At 55.9% G+C, this 21,398-nt stretch overlaps 8 protein-coding genes across 8 annotated transcripts; 3 read left to right on the top strand and 5 right to left on the bottom strand.

Annotated features, from left to right (window-relative positions):
* Positions 1–2,967: 2,967 nt before the first annotated feature.
* Positions 2,968–3,885, top strand: PG998_001874 (uncharacterized protein; the record flags this gene model as incomplete). The annotated part of the gene is made up of 3 exons (XM_066868692.1): positions 2,968–3,261; positions 3,463–3,524; positions 3,618–3,885. The coding sequence occupies 3 exons, from the start codon at positions 2,968–2,970 to the stop codon at positions 3,883–3,885; spliced, it is 624 nt and encodes a 207-aa protein (XP_066737107.1).
* A 2,206-nt stretch (positions 3,886–6,091) lies between these two features.
* On the top strand, positions 6,092–8,412 carry PG998_001873 (metabolite transport protein YwtG; the record flags this gene model as incomplete). The annotated part of the gene is made up of 7 exons (XM_066868691.1): positions 6,092–6,129; positions 6,184–6,270; positions 6,351–6,702; positions 6,763–6,985; positions 7,038–7,100; positions 7,177–7,267; positions 7,323–8,412. 7 exons carry the CDS (start codon positions 6,092–6,094, stop codon positions 8,410–8,412), a joined length of 1,944 nt encoding a protein of 647 aa, XP_066737106.1.
* Positions 8,413–9,192: 780 nt separating this feature from the next.
* On the top strand, positions 9,193–10,977 carry PG998_001872 (uncharacterized protein; the record flags this gene model as incomplete). Its single annotated transcript, XM_066868690.1, has 1 exon — positions 9,193–10,977. The coding sequence occupies one exon, from the start codon at positions 9,193–9,195 to the stop codon at positions 10,975–10,977; it is 1,785 nt and encodes a 594-aa protein (XP_066737105.1).
* A 439-nt stretch (positions 10,978–11,416) lies between these two features.
* PG998_001871 (NADH dehydrogenase flavoprotein 2) lies at positions 11,417–12,442 on the bottom strand (the record flags this gene model as incomplete). Its single annotated transcript, XM_066868689.1, has 3 exons — positions 11,417–11,782; positions 11,945–12,235; positions 12,320–12,442. 3 exons carry the CDS (start codon positions 12,440–12,442, stop codon positions 11,417–11,419), a joined length of 780 nt encoding a protein of 259 aa, XP_066737104.1.
* Positions 12,443–13,023: 581 nt separating this feature from the next.
* PG998_001870 (uncharacterized protein) lies at positions 13,024–13,890 on the bottom strand (the record flags this gene model as incomplete). The annotated part of the gene is made up of 2 exons (XM_066868688.1): positions 13,024–13,433; positions 13,578–13,890. The coding sequence occupies 2 exons, from the start codon at positions 13,888–13,890 to the stop codon at positions 13,024–13,026; spliced, it is 723 nt and encodes a 240-aa protein (XP_066737103.1).
* A 1,892-nt stretch (positions 13,891–15,782) lies between these two features.
* Positions 15,783–17,922, bottom strand: PG998_001869 (Pantothenate transporter liz1; the record flags this gene model as incomplete). Its single annotated transcript, XM_066868687.1, has 9 exons — positions 15,783–16,202; positions 16,267–16,545; positions 16,609–16,952; positions 17,009–17,057; positions 17,124–17,228; positions 17,283–17,358; positions 17,415–17,458; positions 17,507–17,582; positions 17,657–17,922. The coding sequence occupies 9 exons, from the start codon at positions 17,920–17,922 to the stop codon at positions 15,783–15,785; spliced, it is 1,659 nt and encodes a 552-aa protein (XP_066737102.1).
* A 1,048-nt stretch (positions 17,923–18,970) lies between these two features.
* Positions 18,971–19,653, bottom strand: PG998_001868 (cmp deaminase; the record flags this gene model as incomplete). Its single annotated transcript, XM_066868686.1, has 2 exons — positions 18,971–19,189; positions 19,276–19,653. The coding sequence occupies 2 exons, from the start codon at positions 19,651–19,653 to the stop codon at positions 18,971–18,973; spliced, it is 597 nt and encodes a 198-aa protein (XP_066737101.1).
* Positions 19,654–20,090: 437 nt separating this feature from the next.
* On the bottom strand, positions 20,091–21,269 carry PG998_001867 (uncharacterized protein; the record flags this gene model as incomplete). Its single annotated transcript, XM_066868685.1, has 1 exon — positions 20,091–21,269. One exon carries the CDS (start codon positions 21,267–21,269, stop codon positions 20,091–20,093), a length of 1,179 nt encoding a protein of 392 aa, XP_066737100.1.
* Positions 21,270–21,398: the final 129 nt, after the last annotated feature.

The raw sequence follows: 21,398 nt of genomic DNA, 5'->3' as shown, positions 1-21,398 counted from the left end.
TTCTTGCTACCGCCCAAATCTTGATTATGGCCATGATGGAGGTACGCCTTGGCTTTCCGAGCAAGAGATGCAATCTCGCTACTGCCCAAGATGCGTAGGGAACCCCCACGATATCGGAACCCAAGATGGTACCTTGAAACCGCCTAACGTCTATGCCCAACGTGCCTGCCCTGCCATGCCCTTGGTGTCACGATGCAGATATAAGCTCCCCATAGGCTAGGCCACGACGAATCACCATGCATGGCACTCCCTCCCCATATAAAGGGTCCGCTCATCATGGTCCTGCAGGCTGACAAGCCCGTAGTTTGGCCGGCCGGGCTGCCATCTCCATGGGGCCTAGGCTATCAGTCTTTCGGATCGTTGCCGCAGGCTGATGGCATCCGAGGTGAGCAATGCGCCTCGTGGCAGTGTGGAGTTGTAGGCTGAGTCCCTTTCGCCCGTGCCTATCATCGTGAATGGTGAAAAGCAATGACGAGCCGGAGATCGATCGGCAATGCGGCACCTCCCCATTCTCGTATCATGTGGAAGAAGCAAAAATGCCTTCCTCCACTCGTCGTCTTCAAGCAAGCCAACCCAGTAGGTCGGTCTATGCATGCATCCATGCCTGTCCCTGTGTCTGTATGCTTTGCCTAGCCCTATCGCGTCTGTATGCATTAAGCCTACTTCTTATAATCTACTAATGATCTGTACTGAACTATCTATAGCCGCTGCGCCACCACCATCTATCTGTGATCCTGCCCTGCCTCACGGATCTCTCGACCAGAGAAAGGACCGGGGACCAGATAGACATATGCAACAACAACATCATCATACATATGCCATGTACCTATTGTTTTGCCTTGTCTCACGAAATAGCCGCCTTACAGCCGCAGGACAGGACCCCGGCGACCCAGCGACCCAGCCTAGGCGCTTGAGGAACCAGCCGAATAAGCAACTCTCACTCACTCCATCATCTCCAATGGACGAACCACAATCGGGACGGGGCGACGAAGCGAGCAACCGCTCCTTACATGCAACTTGCAAACACTGGACGGAGATGGACAAGAAATGGGAAGGTCGTTCCGATCTTTGCTTTTCAGCTCGCTATCTCTTGCTGACCACCTCCTTTTCCCTCCATAGTCCTATATTGGGCCTGTGCTCTCTTTCCTGCTGTGACTGCTTTTCCATCCAATACCGAAATTGGAAATCTGAACCCGACGCATTGAGTGGCCTGCTCGACGCACCCAAGCGCTGCCCGTTGTATCTCTATATTGTCTCTCATCCAATCGGGTGTCGAGCGATGTCCCTGAATGTCACTGCTTAGGCCAGATAAGCGATCGTCAGTCTACGTAGACTAATGTTGGTTGGTTTCTCACTGGGTTGCTTTTGCGGCCGCAGCAAACCAGTTGGCCGGCCGCTGTCTATGTTTTATGTTGTTAAAAAAGAGGTTTTGCTTTTAATGTCCCAATACGGGCCATGCATATGTGTATCATCATGTCATTACTTCCCGGATATAGAGCGTACCGAGTCTCGTATTGGCTCAGGCTATTGCCAGCGCGCCTGTTTCGGAGGCTGTTTGTTCAAGGGAAATCCTCCATTGCCACACACTCGCAAACGCCCCTGGCGCTGGGTGGCGTGCGCCAAAGCCTCAGGTTCACCGTAAAGAATAGAAGCTCACCGGTCAACTTCTGGCGCGATCTGGGGTAGTGCACGCAGCCAAAAGGGGGGGTGAATCCGCTTGGCCGTAGGTATCTTTCAAGGGACCAAGGATGATCGAATGCTAGGTTGACACCTGGTCCAGCAATGCCACACCTCTGTCCCAAGCTGTTGGGTCATTTCCCTGCGACCATGATGGTGTCCGAAGTCTCCAGGTCTTCGTTGAAAACCTGGCGGGCTCCTAGTCCGTGCCCGCCAACTAGGGGTACGCCGAGCCTCAGCTACCAAAACAGCTACGTCGCCTCGGTGAGCTTTTCTTGTCTCTCCAGGCACGGGACTAGTGAAAAAACATGGTTGATCCTTTCAGCTTGCTCATCGTCGCGGCCGGCAATATTCTGGCACTTTTCTCGGTTACCGGCTTCTTGGAGATAGTATCCCGCCTGGTCGAGCTTTCCTCTCCGCGTCAACACCGCGCCATACCACCTCTTGCCAGCCAGGATTCCTAGGAACTCGTCGCCTAAGATAGGCAGAGTTATAGCATGTCTTTCATCAAGCTCTCTGTTTCTTCTAGCCGGCCACGGGCAGCTTTGATGTGCCGGTGGGCTTGGCCACCGGTAATATTGAAGCAGGGATCGACATCTATCTGCTACCAACCGGGGAATGTATCCCTCCGATATACGGTTTGCTTTTAGAAAGGATCATTTCACATGCACAGTATTTCTTAGGTATCTGATGCTTAAAGAATCTATGTGAGGATAGGTCAAAGGTCTAGAACTTCCGATAGAACACTTGCGGGCGGCGGCGGGGTAGCCGGACCAATGATAGGGGCGAGCGCAGGCAGCGAGACAATCGAAGCAATCAAGGCAATCGAGGCTGGCTGCACCGCCCGACTGCACCCATCAACCGTCGGTTTCTCAACCACGTCCAAGTGTCTGTCGCCGCCTGATCACCAAATATCACCATGGACCACACCCCTACGGTGGTTGGCAGTAGTAGTTCTGGGGAAGTAGACCTCACAACGGGGTCCTCCGAGTCCGGGGACGGACTCCCACTCCCGCCCCCGGGCTGGCGACTCCAGCAAGGAGAAGCAACCTGAGGAACCCGAGGAGACGCCGCCTGCTCTCCCGCCTTTGCAGCCAGGCGATCCTCGTTGGGCGTGTTCTTCAGACCGCCCACCGGCAAAGCTACCTATCTACTTTCACGATGCGGTAGGGAGGAACTATACCTTTCCATGGGAGAAAGCGAAGACGTGGGAGGTGAGGTGACCGGGATTCTGGAAAAGTTTCGAGAGCTAATTCTTCGCCCACCTCCGCCTTTCCCCTCTTCCAGGGCATGGAACGCCTTATTCGCGCATGTTTTGCGCATGTGACGCCTGTGGTGTGGTGGGTGAACCAACGCCGCTACGATCTTAAGATCGTCGAGTCCGGCGCACCAGAGGCATCTACCGCCGCTGCTCCCGCAATGACTGGCGTCTCCTCACAGGTGTTTACGACAGTAGCTGCACCGCCGGTCTCCGGGGTAGCCGCCTACGGACCAGCAGCCGCCAGCCAGCAGACACCGCCGTTGTCGGACACTCCCCAGCAGCAGCCTGACGCGGGGAGCGGCGCGCCATTCTTGCAAACCGTGGTAGGTTCCTTTTAAGCGCCTTGGTTGGCTCTCTTGTCGGCGTTTGTTGAGCATGATAGTGCCTCGATGGGACCTACATCAATGGGGCTACGCGTTGATGTATATCGTGGCCACCGTGAAAGGGTCGGGTTCGGTGTACCTATCCATCCTTTCTCCGAGGCCGGTCAGCCTAATGTTACCCCTAGGCTAATGCGACCACAGATATTACCGGAGTTATGGGACGAACTCGCTGTACCGGGCATGACAGTCACTATGATGATGTGGTGAGTAGAGGGCCAGGCCCCTCGAGGTTTTATACCCCAATCCCCTTGCGAGCTCAACACGATGGATATCAGACCAGAACTAATATGGAAAAGGCCAAAGCAATCCTACTATGACACCCTGCCTCCGCCTCCGCCTCCGCCACCACCCCCGCCCCCAATCTCATACCCTCAATACGGCGGTGTTCCTCCCGGCATGCCCCTCGGAGCTCAAGCTGGGCGCGGGTTCGGACGTGGAGGGGTTCCGATGGGGATGGGGAGAGGACGTGGGGCCGCCAGCACAAGGTGGTCTTCGCCGTCGCGATCACCGTCACCGCCGTCACAGCGGCCCAAGACGCGTAAGCGACAGGGCGGTGGGCTTTAGAATGCTATAAGCTAGGGACGGTTCCTTTTCCCTCTCGCTCTTGTTGCAAATGAGAGAAAAAGGTGGATGGCATCCCTTGAGGGTGCCAAATCCATCATGTGATTGATCCTCGATCGGCTAGGTGCGGTTGCCGGTATGGGGTTGCGCGGCTCAGCTCGATCGTGTCGCCATGTCAGTCAGTAACTCTTCAGGAATGGCTTGACTTGCCAGTCTTGTCGTCTTTTTCCTTCCCACGTTTTGTCCCTGCAGGAGATACGACCCTGACCGACCCCGAGATTGACCTCGTGCACCTGCACACATGTCATTTTCTGGAACAAGCAAAGAGTCGGGTTCCTACCAACTGGAAGGATTGACCTAATGTACGGTGGAGGGTAAATCATGGCCGGATTTGTACCGACAATGAAGGAAGACGGGTTCTGGACGGGTGAGCAGGTTTCGGCACCCAATCAATCATGCATCCATCATGCGCTGCAACTGCGCTGCATCGTAAAGCGTTGCCCGCAGCTGACTGGCCAATGTACTAGCATTCAATCACGAACAATACATATCTTCCTTACTTCCTCCATGACGTCCCTTGCGGGGCCTGCCGAGGGAAATAGTAGGCTTTAGGCTTCCGACATTTACACCCGAGCCCGCAAACCGCTGGCGGCCCACCGCCTACCGCCTACCGCTACACGCCTGACGCCACCCGCCTGGGAGCCCTGTCTAGCAGCAATACATACCTAGGTATACCTAGACTGATCGGCACAACAAACACTCGAAATGAAGACGCCAAGGATTAGGAGAGTGGGACCATGACCAGTCGCAGAGCAAAGAGCTGACGAAGATCCCCGATCCCCCAGCTTCCCCTCTCTCTCCCCCATGCTCCAGTTTGTAAGGTTGGAAAAGTTGGGGGATAATGCGGAGGCTTCCAAGGAAGAAAGCTCGTGGGAAAAGCGAGCCACACCACCGCCAGACCTGCTAGATGGGAATCCCTCCGCGAATGGCTGCGAACCCTCCGCAGAGCCGCAAACAATCCAGACTACATCCGTGGATGACTAGGACACTCAGCGAGGCCGAACAGTTCCTGCCCGTCGAGGCCGCAGCTCAGTCAAGGCCGCAGCTCAAGCGGCAAATTGGTTCGAATGGAGCCGAATCCAAGCTCGTCTAATCTCCCCCAGCAACGGCACAGAAGCAAGTCTCCGCAAAGAGACATCCCCCTGCACCCTCTCCCTCCCCGCCTCCCTGCTCCCCGGCAGCCCAGTGCCCGGCCAAGATGTCCAACGGTGGAGCGAGCTACCAACTTGGCGGGCTTGTTCTTTCCTGCCGTCCAAGACAGCCAAGAGGTCCAAGTAGAAGTTGCCCAGTCCAACCGTTGTTGTCGAGTGGATCGGATAGCTGTGAATCGATCCTCTTGGCTTCGGATACACGATGATGGGGACAGTGCGTGCGTGCCTCGCAAGGGTGGATGAATGAACTACCACCCACCACTCAACCCCCGGCCCGCCGCTGATTTGGGACGAAAAGACAGACGACGGATGCGACAATGATGAAGAAGCTTCGGCCTATCCAACCATTCACAACGCATCATCCTCTCTCACCCCAGTCCACGCTGGTACGTATGGGGTCATGAGGAGCAGTAGTAGCTTTCGCTTGCTCGCTTTCAGTATGGTGATGTGGGTTCGAGCTGCTGAGACTTTGCATACATATTGCACCCACTGGGTTGTGTATGCGACTGATGGGCCGTGTCTGGCGTGTGCATACAGCGTTACTGACCTATCTCACCTCTGTACGGAGTAATCTTTGTACATAATAGATTTCAACAAGCCAAGTGATAAGTGCCAGGCAAGGGGACTAATAGCCGGCAGGAGACCAGGCAGTCCGTCAGGGAAGTAAGCAGGTGAACATGAAATACGAGCAGGGGCTAGATTCTTCCCTTCTTCCCTTATAAGCGGCTCCCCCGAAATGCTCGACTCAGGGCAAACCTCCTCTCAGCTTCCTTCTCGACGCGGTAGCCCATTCACACATGATCGGCCGTGTGCATTTATTCGGGTGACACATCCAATCTTATCGTGTCGTACCTCTTAAGACCCTATCCCTTCCACAGTGAAGCTTTCCCCAAGAGCGAGGATAAGCTCATTGTAAGGCATAACAAGCTGCCCAAGCTTTCTCTTGTGCTCCAGCCATCTCACGGACAAGCCCTTGGCCTTGGCGCAATCCCGCAAAAATGGCCGAGAAGCCTGAGAGGATCGCCACGACCGACATGTGGGTAGCGCGACTCCTCCAATGACATATGCCAATCTTGCTAACAAACACCAGCCCGTCAAAGGGAGTGTCGGACACTCATGTCGAAGATAGCGCCCATCCCGTCGTCGACGATGCCGTGAACACGAACCTCGAAGCCAAGTAAGCAATGCTCTTGTTTCCAGCCCTTCTGGGCCAATTGCTGGAAATAACGGATCCGACTTTCCTAACACCGGGCTCAGGATTAAAAACCCCCTCAAGGGCGTCCCTTACCACCAGCTGATGAGTGATGTTGACGCCTTCGCCCAAGAAAAGGGCCTGACCGAGCACGTCGAACTCTTGCGTAAAGGTGCCTTGGTTGCTCAGAACCCGTCCAACTTTGGCGAGGAACTCACGGGCCAACATGCCCTGGACGAAGCTGAGATCAAGGCTTTGCGAGAGGAGGTCACTCACAAATGGCGACTTCCAGCCAAGCTTTATCTGACCATCGCCACTTGCTCCATTGGTGCAGCTGTGCAAGGCTGGGACCAGACTGGATCCAATGGCGCTACAATCTGGTTTCCTGGGTACTATGGCATCGAGGAAAACGAACTCGTAAGTGTGACGCTACACGGTAGGCGTACCAAGATATATGCTAACAATCCCAACTCGCAGTTGGTGGGTATGATCAACGCCGGTCCTTACATCGGCTGCGCTCTCCTCGGTTGCTGGCTTTCGGATCCTGCAAACAACTACCTTGGCCGTCGCGGTGTCATCTTCCTCTCCGGCCACCTGTGTCTATGGCCCGTTATTGGTAGTGCCTTTTGTGATACATGGAAACAACAGTTTGCCTGCCGTTTGCTTATGGGTGTGGGAATGGGTATCAAGGCTTCTACAGGTTTGTTCACACCCCTGAATGGGTTTACAATCGCTGACCTAACATGGTATAGTACCAATCTACGCGGCCGAAAACTCACCTGCGTCCATCCGAGGCGCACTTGTCATGTCATGGCGTAAGTCGTATCCCTTGGACGACTAACCAGCGAAGAAGGCGGAGTATTCTAGTTCACTGTGCTAACTGCCGGTTAGAAATGTGGACTGCGTTCGGAATCATGCTCGGAACCGCTGTTAATCTTGCCTGTTTTTATCACGTACACAACTGGAGACTCATGCTTGGTAAGTTCCCCATGACGTGTGTTGTCCTCGATGTAATGGAGGCTGACTCATCGTGACAGGCGCCCCTTTATCCCGGCCGTTCCTCTCGTATTCTTGATCTATCTGTGTCCAGAGTCTCCCCGCTGGTTGATGAAGAAGAATCGTTACCCTAAAGCCTGGGTCAACATGATTAAGCTTCGCAACCATCCTATCCAAGTCGCACGAGATCTCTACTACATCCACGCGCAGCTCAGTATCGAACAGCAGATTACGAAGAAAAGCAACTACTTGACGCGAGCCGGCCAACTCTTCACTATCCCGCGAGTCCGACGTGCCAATATTGCCGCTTTCACAGTCATGCTTGCCCAGCAAATGTGCGGAATCAATATTATCGCTTTCTACTCAACGACCGTCTTCAAGGCTGCTGGCTCCACCGAGTTCATTGCGATGGTCAGCTCCTTCGGATTTGGCATGGTCAACTTCCTGTTCGCTTTCCCGGCGTTCTGGACTATTGACACGTTCGGGCGACGTTCCCTCTTACTTTTCACGTTCCCTAATATGATGTGGTCCCTACTGGCTGCTGGTCTCTGCACACTCATGCCTAACAGCCCTGCCAGAACAGCCTTGGTCGCATTGTTCGTGTACGTGTTTGCCGCCTTTTATTCACCAGGAGAAGGTCCCGTGCCATTCACGTACTCGGCCGAAGTATACCCGCTGTCTCACCGTGAAGTCGGTATGGGTTTCGCCGTGGCCACCTGCCTGGGATTCGCCGCGGTCCTGGGTATTACCTTCCCTCTGATCCTCACAAGTCTGGGCACCGCCGGCGCCTTCGGGCTTTACGCCGGATTCAACTTCGCGGCCTTCTGGCTCATCTTCTTCCTGGTGCCCGAGACAAAGCAGCGGACGCTCGAGGAGCTGGACTACGTGTTTGGCGTGCCCATGGGCAAGTTTGCGACCTACCAGGTCACCAAGGCGACCCCCTGGTGGTTCAAGCGCTACGTCTTCTTCCAGAAGCATGCCGTTCTCGAGCCCCTCTACCACGTCGACAACGACGCGCACGACGACTCGGACCGCGCCGAACACCACCCCATGCGGAGCAGTCCGACGGGAACGGACATTGAGAAGAGCGCCCGTCCAGTACCAGACTTCGAGGGCGACAAGAAGATGTAAGCCTTCTAATACAATAAGTGTTGGACCGCCCTGCTCAATGCGAAGCATCACGTTCGTTCGAGGAGGCCTTACGATTCTGGAGATTTCGCTTGGGTTCTGTAAAGATTCACAGCTGCGAAACTGGAATCGCTCGTTTTGTAATTACGTAGTCGGCCGAAGTCTGCGGACCTTTCGGGTCCGAGAAATATACCCCCGCCTCTTGGCTATCGCTCTTTAAAAGTGTCTTTAGAAGTGTACCATTTCTGAAATACCCGTTTTTAAAGAGTTTGGGTTGGTGAGACCGACAGCAGTCAACGCCTAACGCGTGGTGGCCGAAGGACCACTGGAAGGACCCCCCCCAAAGCTGCTGCGCCCTCCAGCTGCGGCTGCACTATGATGTGTCCGGCAGGGGTATCGACCCCGCTAAACACGCGTGCTAGACATGCTAAAGGGCACTGGGCATTTGGGATGATCCAGGCCAGCAACAAGCTCCAGCCGTTTCTGAGGAAGTTGGTTGTCAGCTGGGAAATACCAATACAAACAAGTGTGTAGAATCAGAAGCGCTTCTTCGCAATTCCTCGTATCCCGAATCGACCGGCTGCAATTGCTGCAAGTGTCGTCTTACGTCACTGCCTGGTCCATTAGACAACGACAGCCGACACGACCAGCGAATCCACAGCACACACACAGCACAACCTCGTACTTCCTTCCTTGGTCCGCTCCAAGGAAGCTCACCTCTTTCACATTCGAGCATCAATTACCCAAACCCTCGAACCTCAGTCAATCATCACCCAGCCCAGCATGGAGTCGTTCGGAAAGCTCAAGCGTCGTACGACGGATCTTATGGACTCTCTCCCTAAGAACATGCCTTCTATGCCTCAAATGCCAAACATGCCCAACATGCCAAAAATGCCACAAATGCCAAGCATGCCCAACATGCCACAGATGCCGAACATGCATCTCAAGCAGTCAGGGCACTCGTCAATGAAGGGGACTTGGCAGCACATCGCCCTTCCGCCTCTTCCGCGGTCGTCTCAGTCTCTCAATGTCGTCGGCGGATCGGCCTACATTTTCGGCGGCGAGGCCGAGCCCGACAAACCCCTCGACAACGACATGCACATCGTCACTCTCCCTTTTAGCAGCGCCCCGGCCGACTACTACTCGGTGCCCGCCCAGCCCTCCTCCAAGACGCAGCTGACCGAGACGCCCCTCAACAGCGTCGGCGAGGTCGAAGAGTCCCCCGCCGCCGCCGAGCTGCGGGAACCCCTGACCGACGTCCCGCTTTCCTCCTCGCCGCCGACCGCCGAGACCCCGACGTCCGACGCCAATCCTCTGAGCCCGACCGCCGCCGAGAAGGGCAAGGGCAAGGACCTTTCGCACGCCGAGGTACCCGCGCCAAGACTCGGACATGCCACGGCCGTCATCGGGACCCGCATTTTTCTGTTCGGTGGGCGCAGCGACAGCTCACAAGAGGCGACGCTCGATGAGGGCGGCCGCGTCTGGGTGTTCGAGACCAAGACACACACGTGGTCGTGCCTGCTGCCGGCCTCGATTAAGGGCGGTGTGACCACGGACCCCGACAAGGTGCCGACGCCGCGGTCGTACCATGCGGCGGCTGCGACGGAGAAGCCGCGCGAGTTCCCGGGCATCAAGCCCCTGCGCCGCAGCGAGTCGTGGAAGGAGTGGGCTGAGGGCGATAGCGCGGCCGTCGGCATCCCGCAACGACCCGTCGCCGGACACATTGCCGAGAATGCGCGCGATGAGGAGGACCTGGACGCCGGCTTCGGTACTTTGTTCATCCACGGCGGCTGCCTGGCCGACGGTAGCCGCACCAACGACGTCTGGGCCTTCGACGTGCACAGCCGCATCTGGAAGCAGCTTCCTGCGGCTCCCAGCCCCACCCGCAGTGGTGCGTCGCTCACCGTCGCCAAGAGCCGGCTGTACCGCTTCGGCGGGTTTGATGGTATGTCCGAGATCGGCGGCCAGCTGGACGTGCTCGAGCTCGGCGTCGACCAATTCGACGACCGCGTGAGCCGCGGCGAGGTCAGCGTCGTGGCACGCGGCGACTGGGTTAGCCTCGTGCCGCCCACCTCGCCGACGCTACAGGCGAACGCGGTCCCTGGCGAGGCCAACACGACGCCGCTCGTGCCCACGCAAGACCACCAGCCCTGGCCCGGCGCCCGCTCCGTGGCAGGTCTCCAGCTCGTCCTCGGCGCGCAGGGCCGTGAGTACCTAGTTCTTCTGCTGGGCGAGCGCGCTCCCACCGAAGAGGGCCACGAGGCCGCCGGCGCCTTCTGGGATGACGTCTGGGCCTACCAGGTGCCGCCCCAGGGCATGACTGCTGCCAGCTTCGCCGACGCCTTCATGCACCTTGCGGGCCGCAAGACGGGCGAGGGCCGCTGGACCCGCGTCGACGCCGGGCCCTACGACGACGAGGTCGCTATGGACATCCAGGGCCCGGGCGCCCGCGGCTGGTTCGCCGCCGCCAACATGGGAGACCTGGAAGAAGGCGGCATCGTCTTATTCGGTGGCAAGGACGAGGCGAACCGCCGATTGGGCGATGGGTGGATCTTCAGGCTTGGATGAGAAGTGGAGGGGAATCAAGAGGTTATATATGGCCGGTATATAAAAGGGTCTTGAGTAGTGCAGTAGTCTGCTTACTTATTTGCACGCAGATCACGACGGCCCATGTCATGTGGGTTTCTGGTTTCGGAGTTACTTATGAGGATCAATTGGGTATGAATCAATAGCGTATGTACAAGAATGTCAATTCAATCAGTATTAAAGCCTATTGCGAGCATGGTTGTTCCATCATGAAATCTGGGTTCAATCAATACACATACGGATCTTATGTACAAATACGCCGGCACCTCTCTTATGGGATGCTCGTTCTTGCTTGCTCTTCTTCTATACCAGGGGGCCTTGATTACTCTCCCTCCAGTAGCTATACGAGTTCCGCTTTCTTCTTGCCCCGTATGCAGTATGCCAAAGCCCCGCTGTCCTTGCTTTGCTTGCTCTCTCTTTTTTACAAATCAGACCGCGTAGTCTCGGTACCCCAGGGCTCGCTCGTCAGGTTGGTCGGGCCAGCGCTGTTCTCGCACGTCTGGCGGCCGCTCAGAGGACCGGGAGCGGGCACCTTCAGGGTGGTGTTGCCGGAAGCCGACTCACGGAGGGCCTTGAGCAGCTGCTTGGTGGTCTCGGGCGTTAGGTCCTCGTAATAGTCGTCGTTGATCTGAACCATGGGCGCGTTGACGCAGGCGCCCAGACACTCGACTTCGATGAAGGTGAAGAGGCCGTCGGCCGTGGTCTCACCACCGTGCGAGACGCCCAGCTCCTCCTTGACGGCCTTGACGATGACGTCGCTGCCGCAGCCGCCGAGTTGGCAGGGGGTCTGCGGATCGTAGTTGTTAGCCGGCGTCTCTCTTCTGCTTTTCGAAAAGCTAGTATTTGTTGGCTATGGCATGCATCTTCCCTCTTCTCTTCATTCCTGGATGAAGGAATTCCACGTAGCAGCCACTTTGATCATGAAGAACCGCAGATCGCTTGGACTTACCGTGGTGCAGACCTGGACGTGGAACTTGCCGACGGGCGTCCGGTTGTACATGGTGTAGAAGGAGGCGACCTCGTAGACGCGCATGGGGGGCATCTCAAGGACGCGGGCGACCTCGTTCATGACGCTGATGGAGCAGAAGCCGTGCTGGCGTTGGCCGAGATCTAGCAGCGGCATGACGGCCGCCTTCTTGTACTGCGGCGGGTAGCGCTTGAGGATCTCGGCGAGGATGGCCTCGTTCTGTGCGGTGAACTTGAAAGGGATCTCGGGGTTGTTATCGGGCGTGTTGCGGTGCTGTTTGTCGAAAAGAGACCAGTTGATTAGCTCTGTCTGGGTGTAGTAATGTCTCTCGTATGTTTCGGGGTTGTTGTCACTTACCACCGAGAGAGAATCACTCCTTCGTACGGCCGCGGCGGTAAAAGCCCGGATCTGCGGTCGCTGTACCCGAGGGGCAGCGCGGATGGCTGTGCGGAGCAGCATGGGGCAGAGTTTGGACGCCATGATGCCGTTGTGGAAGCTCAATGGCAAGGAGTTGGGGGGATCTGGTTGAGCTCTGGAAATCAATGTCGTCGTCGGGTGCTCTCAAAGATTCCCGAAAGGTCAATGATTAGAATCGATGTGATTGGTCGGAGGGTGGGGTACCCGGCGAATCTTCGGCCTAGCGAGAAGCTGGAACTACTAACACTTCCGATTCATCACGAACTGGGACGGGGGGGGAGGGACCTCTGCTGTTGAAGCTGACTGTCCTGGAAGCAGCCCAACATTATGTTATAGGTTTTGTGATTATCAATGGCCGTATACATGATGAGCGTTCCGCAACAGCAGTCAATTGAGGGAGCTGTGAACAGCCTCTCCCACCAACTGGAACAGACTTGTCCGATTATTTCTTTTGGTTGCAAAGAAACCCCCTTAGAATGACCAACGCCTTCATATACGTTTAAATCCCTTGCACAGAAAACGAAATAAAGAGATCCGTCGCCGCCAAAGTAGCAAAACTAGTGAGCCTTCCATCGTATACTAGTCCAACACAACACAGCCGGGTTACCTAGCGGGCTCCTTGACAGCTTCCTCCGGCTTCTCTTCTACAGGATCCCTCCATTAGTCGCCTTGGCCTCTTCCTCTGGCTTCTCGGCTTCAGGCTCGTCATCTTTGGTCTCGGCAGCAGCGGCAGGCTCATCAGCAGATGCGCCTTGAGCAACCAGGTTCTTGACAGCCGCGACGGTCGCGGCGGGGCCGCCGGGCTCGGCCAGGAGAACCTTTCCAGTCTTATCAATGGCGAACACGCCGCGGGTGGTACCCTTGGGCGCTTTCTTGAGGCCGATGGCACCGATGAGCGTGGCACCGGGGTCGCACAAAAGTGGGTATGGCAGCTTCTGCTTTTCCTTGAAGGTCGTGTTTGCCTTGGGAGAGTCCGCGGAGAGGCCGTAGATGGCTAGGCCGTCCTTGGTGAAGGGCTCGTAGTTGTCGCGGAACATGCAGGCTTGGTTTGTGCCTTGATATCACAACCTTTTGTCAGAAGCCAGCGCATGATAGGTAGGACATGGACAGACACTGCGCAACAAGACACGGAGAACATGACCAAACATATGAGTAGATAGGTGCTGGGGGAGGGGAGAGAGAGAGATTCAAGACTTACAGCCAGGCGTGCTCGCCTTTGGATACGTGAACAGGACAACACCCGACTTGCTCTCGTCGACGAGGGCCTTTAGAGTGGTCTTTTCGCCATCGTTGGTCTCAATCTCGCCGCCGAAGCCTTCGAGGGTGATGACATGGCCGACGACGGGCTTGGCAGCGGGCTTGGATGCACCATTGGCCTTTGCGGGGGCGGCAGGCTTGCTCGCGACAGCGTCCTTGACCTTTGCGACGGCCTTGGAGACCTTGGAGGTCTTTTTAGCCGGCGGCTCTGGCGCGGGCGGAGGAGCTTTGCGCTTGCGCAGCTCGACAGGCATAGCGAAGGTGGTAGGCGAGTATGTAAGTGGGCAAAATGCAGTTTTAAAGGAAGACTAGGGGTCGCGAGGGTGTAGCGACCGTGTAGACACAAAAACTGGACAGATTCGATCGAGTCGGGATGGAAAAGGAAGAGGGACGTTGGTGGGAGATGGTGAGGTCGAGGTCGAGGTCGGCAGAGGTCGCAGGTAAACAGGAGGTTGTCCAGGACGCTGGCCAATAGAAAGACGCCGTGCCGGGAGCTTCCTCCTATGAGCAGGGATCAGACTGCTTCGATGATATCGGGCCCCCGGAGTATTAGTATTAGTATGTGGAGGTCGCTTGGGTGGAGGCCGCCCTTCTTCTTCTCCTTCTTCTTTTCTTCTTGTTTTGCGTTCCGCTATCCATCTACCCGTTGGAGCCAGCCATCGGACGGGCTTGAGGCCCCGAGCCCAGCAATTGGAGTGTGCAACGACGTCTTGTCGCCATCCGTTACTTCTTTCTGCCGAGCTTCGCTTGTCGCATGTCGCATGTCGCATGTCGCAAAGTTCCAGGAGGTGTTGCGTTTTCTCCCCCCCGCCCCCCGATTACAGGGCCCTGTTGTGGGGCTCTGCACCTAATCTTTTAGCGGTCCAATTCGTATTGCGCCTTTGATAACCACCAACAGCCTACAACACCAAACCAAGTCTTTGCTTCGTCGTGCTTCAAGGTAGGCAGGTGTCCGACGACATGTGCGCGTCAACAATGCAGAATCGAATTGGTTGGCTCTTGCAGCTGCCAAGGGCGCTCCCTTGAAACAGATGTGTCCGTCTTTGTTCTTTTCCGCGTACGCAGGCATCCGTTTGCTCTCAGGCCTCATCCCTGACGGCCGCGCGATCAGCCAGTTAGTCAGTTGTACAGGGCCCAGTAGCACTCCGGAAAACTTGTTCGCTGTGCAATTCATAGGGGAGGCTTGCTGTCATCGGGGATGGGATCGTGTCACTTGGGTTCCCAAGAAGGGGCCTTTCGCGCATGTAGATATACCCGGTCTTCATCTACTTCTCCTTCGGCTCTTCGCTGTACTTGATCAAGACAACTGCCTTACGACTACTTATTCTGCTAGAGAACCACAGAGCTATCTGTTGCTTGGTATACTATCATATGTCAGCTCAGACAGAATCTGTGCAGCATGTCAGACTTCTCCTTATCCATCCGATTCCAGCCGCCACGAGCGCAGCAGCAGCACAAACAGAAGTCTTCGACAAGTCATCCAAGCTCGGAGACGACAACTGCCGAAAGAGCCGTATTCATTTTCTGTATGGTCTGTATTAGGATGACCGAGACGATGTCGAGGCTGGCAGTCGTCTATATTGTGCTGTTTGTTGGCGCCGGGGAGCACCCGAGCCGTCCGCCGACAAGACTACACCTGCGGATCAAGGGGACAAGCAGACCGAATATCGATATGGCCTGGCGCAAATCGGAGGAATGTCGGGATAGGCAAAGAAGCGACGAGTGTTCTGGGTAGTATAGCGGCTTGGAGTACATTGACGTGGAAAGAGCGTAAGATATTCCATGGATAGGGGAGGGGTTCCAAGTGCCAGTACGACTTTCCAAACTCCTTTATGTGGAATCAGCAGCAGAAACTATGGTGGCACCATTGTTGAAGGCGAGGATTCTAGTGTGGCATTTCATTGAGGTGTCTCGATGTGGGAATACCATACAACACTGCGCTGGCTCTATTGTCCCCCGAGCAAATCAAGGGCACTCGAACATATGAGAGAGGAAGGATGACAAATCCAAAGCATAGCCTCTAGAAAGGCTTGCATTTTGTTGAATACATTACAGGAGGCAATCACACTCTGAAGCTATCAGATACGTGCCCGCAGTCCCCCACCCCTTGACGATCGTCAATGCATCGCCGCAAACAACACAGCCACTACACCCTGAATCTAAACCCGTGGTGGGCAGCCTCGCCAGGCAAAGCGTTGATGGCTCCTTCGACGAAGATACCCTGCTCGAGTTTTCTATTTAATCGCACGAGTATGAAACGCAACACCACCGCGGCGATGATGGCCATGAAGGAGGTGGCGCAGTTGACCGACATGGCGATAATGTAGCCTGGAGCTGCACTCTTCGGATACACTGGACGGTGAAATCCAGTCAGCTTTCTCCCCACCAGAGTAGTGGCAATCAGAGATAAGGAGTGAGGATGCTTACTGTAGGAGGCGTAAATCGAAGAGCTGTTCGAGACGGCGTTGATAAACGCCAAAGCGGCGGCTCTCTTGGCCGGCGGCCGGGGCAAAGTGTTGCTGATCCAGGCCAAGGCGACTACGAAAGCAGAGTAAACGCTAGGGACCTGTGGGCATATCTTTTAGCATGGTTCAATGGGCACAAAGGGCTATGAGAATCGGTACACTTACCATCAGCATCATGGACAGGTAGCGCGGGCCGAGGGACGTGGTGGTGGCGGCGATGATGTTGGCCGCCATGTTGACAACCAGGGGCAGGACAACATGCCAGAACCGCTCCCCGGTGCGGTCGGCGTGCCAGGCGTTGATCATGGAGGCGATGACCGTCAGGACATAGGGCGGGGCCGTCAGCAGGAGCGACACCACATTGTTGTAGCCCAAGGTGGACACGACCGTGGGGAAGAAGTTGGTGACGGAGCCACTCGCGACGATGCCGAATAGCAGCACAAGCTATGGATGTGCGAATAAGTATCCAATGCTCCTTGATTTCAGTTCGAGGCCTTAGTAACGTACCAGAACGTAAGTCTTGACGTCCGCGAAGGCTTGCTTGGCCCCCTGCCAGAAGGTCTGCTGCTCGCTGTCGACCCAGTCGTCCTCGCCGATGTCCTCCTCGAGCCTCCAGACGGCGAGGGCTTTCTCTTCCTCGGTCAGCCAGCTCGTCGTCCGCGGGAAGTTGGGCAGGAGCGGGAAAGCGAGGAAAGCGATGAAGATGGTAGCCGCGCCCTCGATGATGAAGAGCCAGCGCCATGCGCTAAGCCCTCGGGCCCCGTCCATGTTCCCCGTAATGCCGGCCGAGATCAGACCGGAGAAGGCACCCGAGATGAGCGCGCCGGAGTACAGGAAAGCGGTGCGAAGACCTATATTGGCAGTCGTCTTAGTAAAGGACGGGTGGTTATCTGTCCAGGCTGCTTACCGAGCTCCTGTCTGGTATACCAACAACTCAGGTAATAGAGACATCCTGGCTATGCAGACTGTTAGTCTCTAATGCTTGCTTCCGGTTTTCTTGGGACACTCATAGTGTCTCTTACAAAATAGGCAGCCTCGACGAAGCCCAGGAAGAAGCGGATTGCCAACAGGCCGCCGAAGTTTTTGGCCTCGGCAGTAACAGTCGAGATAACACCCCAAATGATCATCTGGAAGTTTGGTCAGTATTTTGCAGCAGTTTGCGATGCTTGGTCTCTACTTACACAAGTTGGAAGATACAGCGCGGGCTTGCCGATCTTGTTGAGGAGCAAGTTGGAGGGAATTTGCATCAACAGATAACTAAAAGACGCGTTAATATTGAAAGGTAGAGGGAGGGAGGTCTCGACAAGACGTACCCGACGAATAGAATGCTGACGGTGGTCTTGAGTTGAAGAATTAGCTAAGCAGCCTTGCTGCATCTAGAAAGCATCGTATCAAATCAGCCTACCTGGAATTGTGTCGAGTCTTCGGGCATGTTCAGGTCTCTCTCGATATGTGCAAGCTTTGCGGCTGCGATATTATTCCTATAACATCACGACCCGGTTAGTTGCCTTCCTCCCGGCTCGAGCCTCCCCATGGTTCGGTGCGCGCAACTCACCTGTCGATGTAGTTCATAATGTACATCAGGACCACCATGGGCAACAGGCGCCAGTCGACTTTCCTGACTAAACGCTTCTCTGCGTCTGCACGCTGCTCTGGCGACATACTGGCGATGATGGACGGAGGCAGGAGCCTCCTCCTCTGCACGGCCTCCAGACTCGCCTTGGCGCCGACGGCCGCGTCGGGTGTCTTGTGGTCGCCATGGCACTCGTTCGAGGAGGCATGCTCGACCCGTATCTTCTGGTCTTCCGGATCGGACAACATGGTGTGAGGCCGTGGCAATCAGAGGGAGGTTCGAGCCTGGAAAGATGGGAAAGAGGGACGGAGAGCACGGCAGCAGGGCTTTACTAACACTCCTCTTCTCTTATCCCTTATCCTGGGCTGGCTGCGCGCTTTGGGAGGGGATCATGCAGCACGCACCGCGGTGTGCGGGAGCGGTCCTTATCTGCTTCCGTACATGGGCTCGCACTCCCCTCTTTGTATGTGACGTGACATTATTGACAGCCACCCCAGCACCCAGCTGCGACTGCAACGCCGCGCATAGTGGAGGATCCGATCCCATACCGTAGCATATCGCCGTCATTCTGAGCTATACGTAATATGTGGGTGGACGGCTAGATGCCACTAGAGAGCTCTGCACCTTCGCCATTGGCTGCGGTTAATATTGTGCGACCTCTGGGGAGTCTGAGGCTTTCTTCCCGCATTCTCATTTGCGGGGGGGCATGCGGGGGCTTCTCCTCTTGGCTGCGTATAGTGTCGCTATTGAACAGGGGAGAGAGTAGTATGCAACGGCGGACAGAGGATGTCGATCCTTCGAAATCTGCCACCGAGCAGCGTAAGCTTCTCGGTCCTTCTATTAGCAGGAGCTACGACTATAGAGAGTGAGAGTGACACGCTAGGTGCGAGCACTATTAGCCCCCAAATTCTCCCCCGAATTCTCCCCCGAATTCTCCCCGCGATTCTGACTCGTGCCAATACCGCCGGCCCCCTCTACTAGCTAGCAGTAGGCCGCCGCTCGGGGTGGTGGATGCCAATTCCGACTCAGCTGATCTCATCTCATTACAAGGGCACCTCACTCGAAGCCGGGCCTTTTGCCGCTTTCTCTGGGTCGGCATTTCTTGCATGACATTGCGGGACCTGCCATCCAGGGAGGCTGGAGTTTCTTACGCGTATGCACCCGGCCGGTGTCACGGTGCTGCTACCAGTCCTCCGCAAGTCCGAGGCTGAGATGTAGATATCAGAAAGGTCGGCTGGCAAGGCGAGGCCGCAGACGGCCATGTGTATGTTCTAAGCCATGATGGCCCGACAGCTTCTAGTTTCTCGTCGTGATCCAGTATTTGTCGCTCTCCTCAACCACAATCCTACCCTCCGCCTCCAGCGGTCCAATCACTTCGATATCCTTCTGCGGACACCCTTGCAGGACATCTCTTGTATGCCAGTCCATGGTGAAGTTTTCTCTGTTCCCAGGCCCTGTCAACTCATACAACTGGTCATTACTGCCCGCAAACACAACTCGGCCAATATGCGCCCACTGTAGTGATTCGATCGTCAGTGCCGTTCTCTCTGCCGCCCTACGCCCCAGGGCCTGGCTTAGCACGGAGACAGGGGGGAGCTTACGTAGATAGTAGCCGTACACATTCCACAAGGCTCCCAGGTGCTAACTAACGTGCAACGCCAAAGAAACGCCTTATCGTAGTGACAATACGCCAGACGCGCCAGGGAGCTCTCGGCGTGGTTCACCTGGTCGACGGACTGGTGCGACAGCAGTACCGTCTCGTTGTCGGGAGCGACGAGGACGGCCGCGAACGGCCTTTTACCAAAGGCCACGGCGCGCCGCTGCACCTCCAGTGCCGCCTCGACGCCCGCGGCGAGCTGGGCCGGCGACATTGGGGTCCGCTCCGGGAATAAGGACGGGAGTAACGACGCGGCCGAGCCTCCTCCGCCGCTACCGCCATTATTTATTGCGGGAAACTGCTGGGCGTTGGACGTGGACATGGTTTACGAGGGAACTTCAAAGGCTGGGACATTTGACTCTTGTTGTCTGTGTTGTCGAATGTTTATACCCGAAAGCCACTTTTTATTTCAATGCCACGAGATAGGGGCCCTCCGTTGAATATGACGCTATGTAAACCGGAGATCGCCGAGATTTTCATTACGAGGTCTCCAAAGATGAGGAAACGAAGGCCGCGGGGCAAAAATCCTACGAATCAGACCATCGTTGCGCGGGAGAGATCAGCCACGTACATGTACTTCAAAGGATGCAAGTCTCGCCATAGGAAAATCCTTAGCTTTGGCACTGCCATTGATGGCAGGCAGTCAATGCTATGTATTCAGCAAAAGCATAAATCAACGCCTGTCCTGGATATCATGTCCCGCCAAAAAGAAAACGCCATGCACTGTATCTACCAAAGCTACATTCCCCCAGTCCCTGCCTATCCTCGACGTTGTGATTGTGCTTGCTGTCGCTCCTTCCATGCATCCCGGATGCCCTTGGCGGCGGCGAGAAGCTCTTCCTTGGTGACGCCGTCCTTAATGCTCTCTAGAACCGACTTGATGACTGAGATATGGTTACCATTTGGCTTGTCGTCTCGGAAGCGATAGAATCGCCATCGCTTTTGTTCATCCATATAGGCCTCGACAACACGATCATCCAGCGGCTCGTCCAGCCCCTTGAGCTCCTCCCATTCCTCCTCCGTCATATACATCTCGCCGAAGTGTTGGTATGAATCGGGGCCGTTGCCGCCATGGTAGGCAAGCATCTCGATATGGGGTATCTCGTGATAAAGCTTGTACGGTTCGGCCCAGCCCTCAGCGACGTCCTCCTCGTCGGGCTGGATGAGGGGCCACTCAAGCTTCCACCGGAAATCGACAGTATTCTCGTCGGCGGCCTTCCACTTCAGAATGTGCGGGTCGGTGCCGGGCTTGTATTCGCTACCCAGGCAGGTGAAAATAAGGCCATCGTTACCGTGCTTCAGGTTCCTAATGACCTCGCGGAACATCATCTCGATCCCGTAGGCAACTTGCATCTCCTTCATTCCCAAGAAGAAGGACTGATACTGTTTCTCTTCGGGGTACTTCTTGTACAGGGCCTTGTAGGGGTCGTAAATCCATTCCTTGAAGTAACCCAGGCGCTTCGGAAGCTCGCGCGACATGAGGTTCTGGCCATCTAGCGCAAGGCAATCAAATACGAGGTAAATGGGCTCTTTGCGGCCGTTGCCGATGTCGTCCATAACTAGTTCGCCATCGAGGAGGGTGCCCTGGTGGAAGGTGTTTTCGGCTTTGGCTGTAGGGAAGTGCGTGCTTCCGCTGGTGACGTACCAGTAATCGTTGCGTCGGTCGATCATGAAATGGGCCTCGTCGCCGGTGGTAGGGTGGACGGTCAGGTAAAGAAGGTATCGGATGCCATCCGACTTCTCGCAGACGTAGTAGTCTTTGGCGCGCAGTTCTTTGAGGTGGTGACGCGCGAAACTGACGGGCTGCGCGCCGGGGAAGTCCCAACGCTCTCTTCCTAAGAGGCGCTGGACCTCTTGTCGCAGATGGCGCGCCTCGTCATCGGCGAGCTTGACGCCGGGTATGTCAATGGACTGCAACGGTCCCATATTATCGGCCATGGTGGTGGTGCGAAGGATGGAAGATGAAGGAAGGTGCAAGTGGATTGAGAGAAGCTCAGATCGTCGAGTGTGAAGAGGCGTAGGTACCTAGTAGTCTGAAAATTAAACGGGACGTAGCTAGCGAAGGCA

Source organism: Apiospora kogelbergensis (assembly GCF_038363985.1).
Source record: "Apiospora kogelbergensis strain CBS 113332 chromosome Unknown utg000001l_segment0_segment0, whole genome shotgun sequence".
NCBI classification, from domain to species: Eukaryota; Fungi; Ascomycota; class Sordariomycetes; order Amphisphaeriales; family Apiosporaceae; genus Apiospora; species Apiospora kogelbergensis.
The sequence above is the reverse complement of the archived record's forward strand: the minus strand, read 5'-3'. Positions and strand labels throughout refer to the sequence as shown.